Below are 1,702 nucleotides of genomic sequence, written 5' to 3' on the forward strand. Positions count from 1 at the left end.
TCGCCCTTTGCGGTCATGAAAAGGGTGATTTGTCGGGGAACAGAGGTATTTTTCGCTAACGCTATGCAGACTCTTCGACATTTTTTGCCCACTCTACAAAATGCATCTGCGTTTGTCACCGGAATATTCCATGGCCGTCTGAAACAAGGTGGAATTTACAGTCTCGACTAATTAGCGCAGTCTTCATTTGAAAAGGAGAGATCCAGCTCTGTCTTGAAGAAATTCAGTCTGAGCACTGGGATGATAATTCCATCCATAATAGTATCCTGAATGTATTAAAGAGCGAAACATGTTCTCTTCTTTTTGCACTTTTTCAACAAAGTGTACACGCGCGTTGACGCTGTTTATGGGATCCTCTAACACAGAAGTACAAGGCCCATAGCAGCGTAACAACTTCTAGACACGTTTGAAGTCGCTGTTGATGAAATTAGAAACAGTATGCGTGTTTCATCAACAAGACAGGCCACAGAGAAACACGCTTCCAAGAGACGCAGACATTACAACACCAACGAAATGGCTGCAAAGCAGGCCTGTGACATAATAGTTACTCAAATTGTGACAGCTCAACGCACTCTCAATCTGCGATTTCTCCAAATTCCAGGACTATCAAAAGTCGTTTCCAACAGTTCTTTTAGGATCGTTTACAGAAATATTACTGTTTTGTTTAAAATCAAATTACAAACAGAATTAGTATTACACTGCAATGAAATGTGTAAATCTGCTCGGTGTCGTATAATCCAGGGCCTTTATTAACTCTGAAGGACAACAAATTCGAGACAACATTTAGGGAAGTATGCAAAATACCAGAAATCGTACTGACGTTTATGTCGATCCACAAGGACATCATTGACAGCTTGCCCAACTTCGTCAACAGAATAATGGACACTTTTGCTACAGCAAAAGAACGAAAGGAAAATTTCTTCTTCAAATATATTTTCTCAAAATAGGTAGAATGAATAAAACATCTAATTTACATGCCCTTGACTATCTTCAACCTGCTTTAACCTAATTGTGCACGCCCGCTTTTTAGATCCACGAGCCGCCCCTGATATCAAATCACAAAGAACTATGCACTTTTACAACTGCAAATTGAAACAGATTCATGTAACACAAAAAATGGAAGTTCGCTTTTATTTCGTAGCCCATTCAGAGAGCCCGAGATATGCTGGCTGTAAACAGGTTGACAAGCAGTGACCTATCGTATAACAGAAACAAAAGCAGTCTCTTACCAGATGACAATGTTGTTGAACGTTTCCTCCCGTGTGACGTCAAACATAAGAAGACAACCATGCACTCCTCGATAGTATGATGACGTCAAGCTTCGATAACGTTCTTGACCTGAATATGAAATAAATGTCAACAACATCTTTGGTGTTTAAAGAGACAAAGAGAAGAGACAAAGAGACAGAGGAAGAGATTAAAAGGGGAAAAAAATGTTTCTCCATGATGTATGAAATGGACAAAAAATGCAATTTGAAAAGGAAAAATTGTAATTTGAAGAAACAAGAAAACTAATATGTAAACCATTCACATGCTTGCAACTTCCGACTATAAAGACTTAAGACTAAAGAGTAAACATGTCAATCATCGAAACATCACGTGTGCTGTTGCAACCACAGTATATTCAACAATTTAAAGAATTAATTTATAACTCTCTGGTAGCTTCGTTTTTTAAAAGATGAGTTGAAAAGTCACCCCTCCC

The 1,702-nt window shown here is 38.5% G+C and overlaps 1 protein-coding gene across 1 annotated transcript in view; it reads right to left on the reverse strand.

Moving 5' to 3' along the window:
* The window catches only part of LOC101846296 (ras-related protein Rab-44), a gene marked incomplete in the record, with an annotated part of 12,128 nt that overhangs the window by 5,772 nt on the left and 4,654 nt on the right, over nt 1-1,702 (reverse strand). The window contains 1 exon segment of the mRNA XM_005102485.3: nt 1,230-1,338. Coding sequence (XP_005102542.2) covers nt 1,230-1,338 — 109 coding nt within the window.

This window comes from Aplysia californica, unplaced genomic scaffold (genome assembly GCF_000002075.1).
Source record: "Aplysia californica isolate F4 #8 unplaced genomic scaffold, AplCal3.0 scaffold00327, whole genome shotgun sequence".
Taxonomy (NCBI): domain Eukaryota; kingdom Metazoa; phylum Mollusca; class Gastropoda; order Aplysiida; family Aplysiidae; genus Aplysia; species Aplysia californica.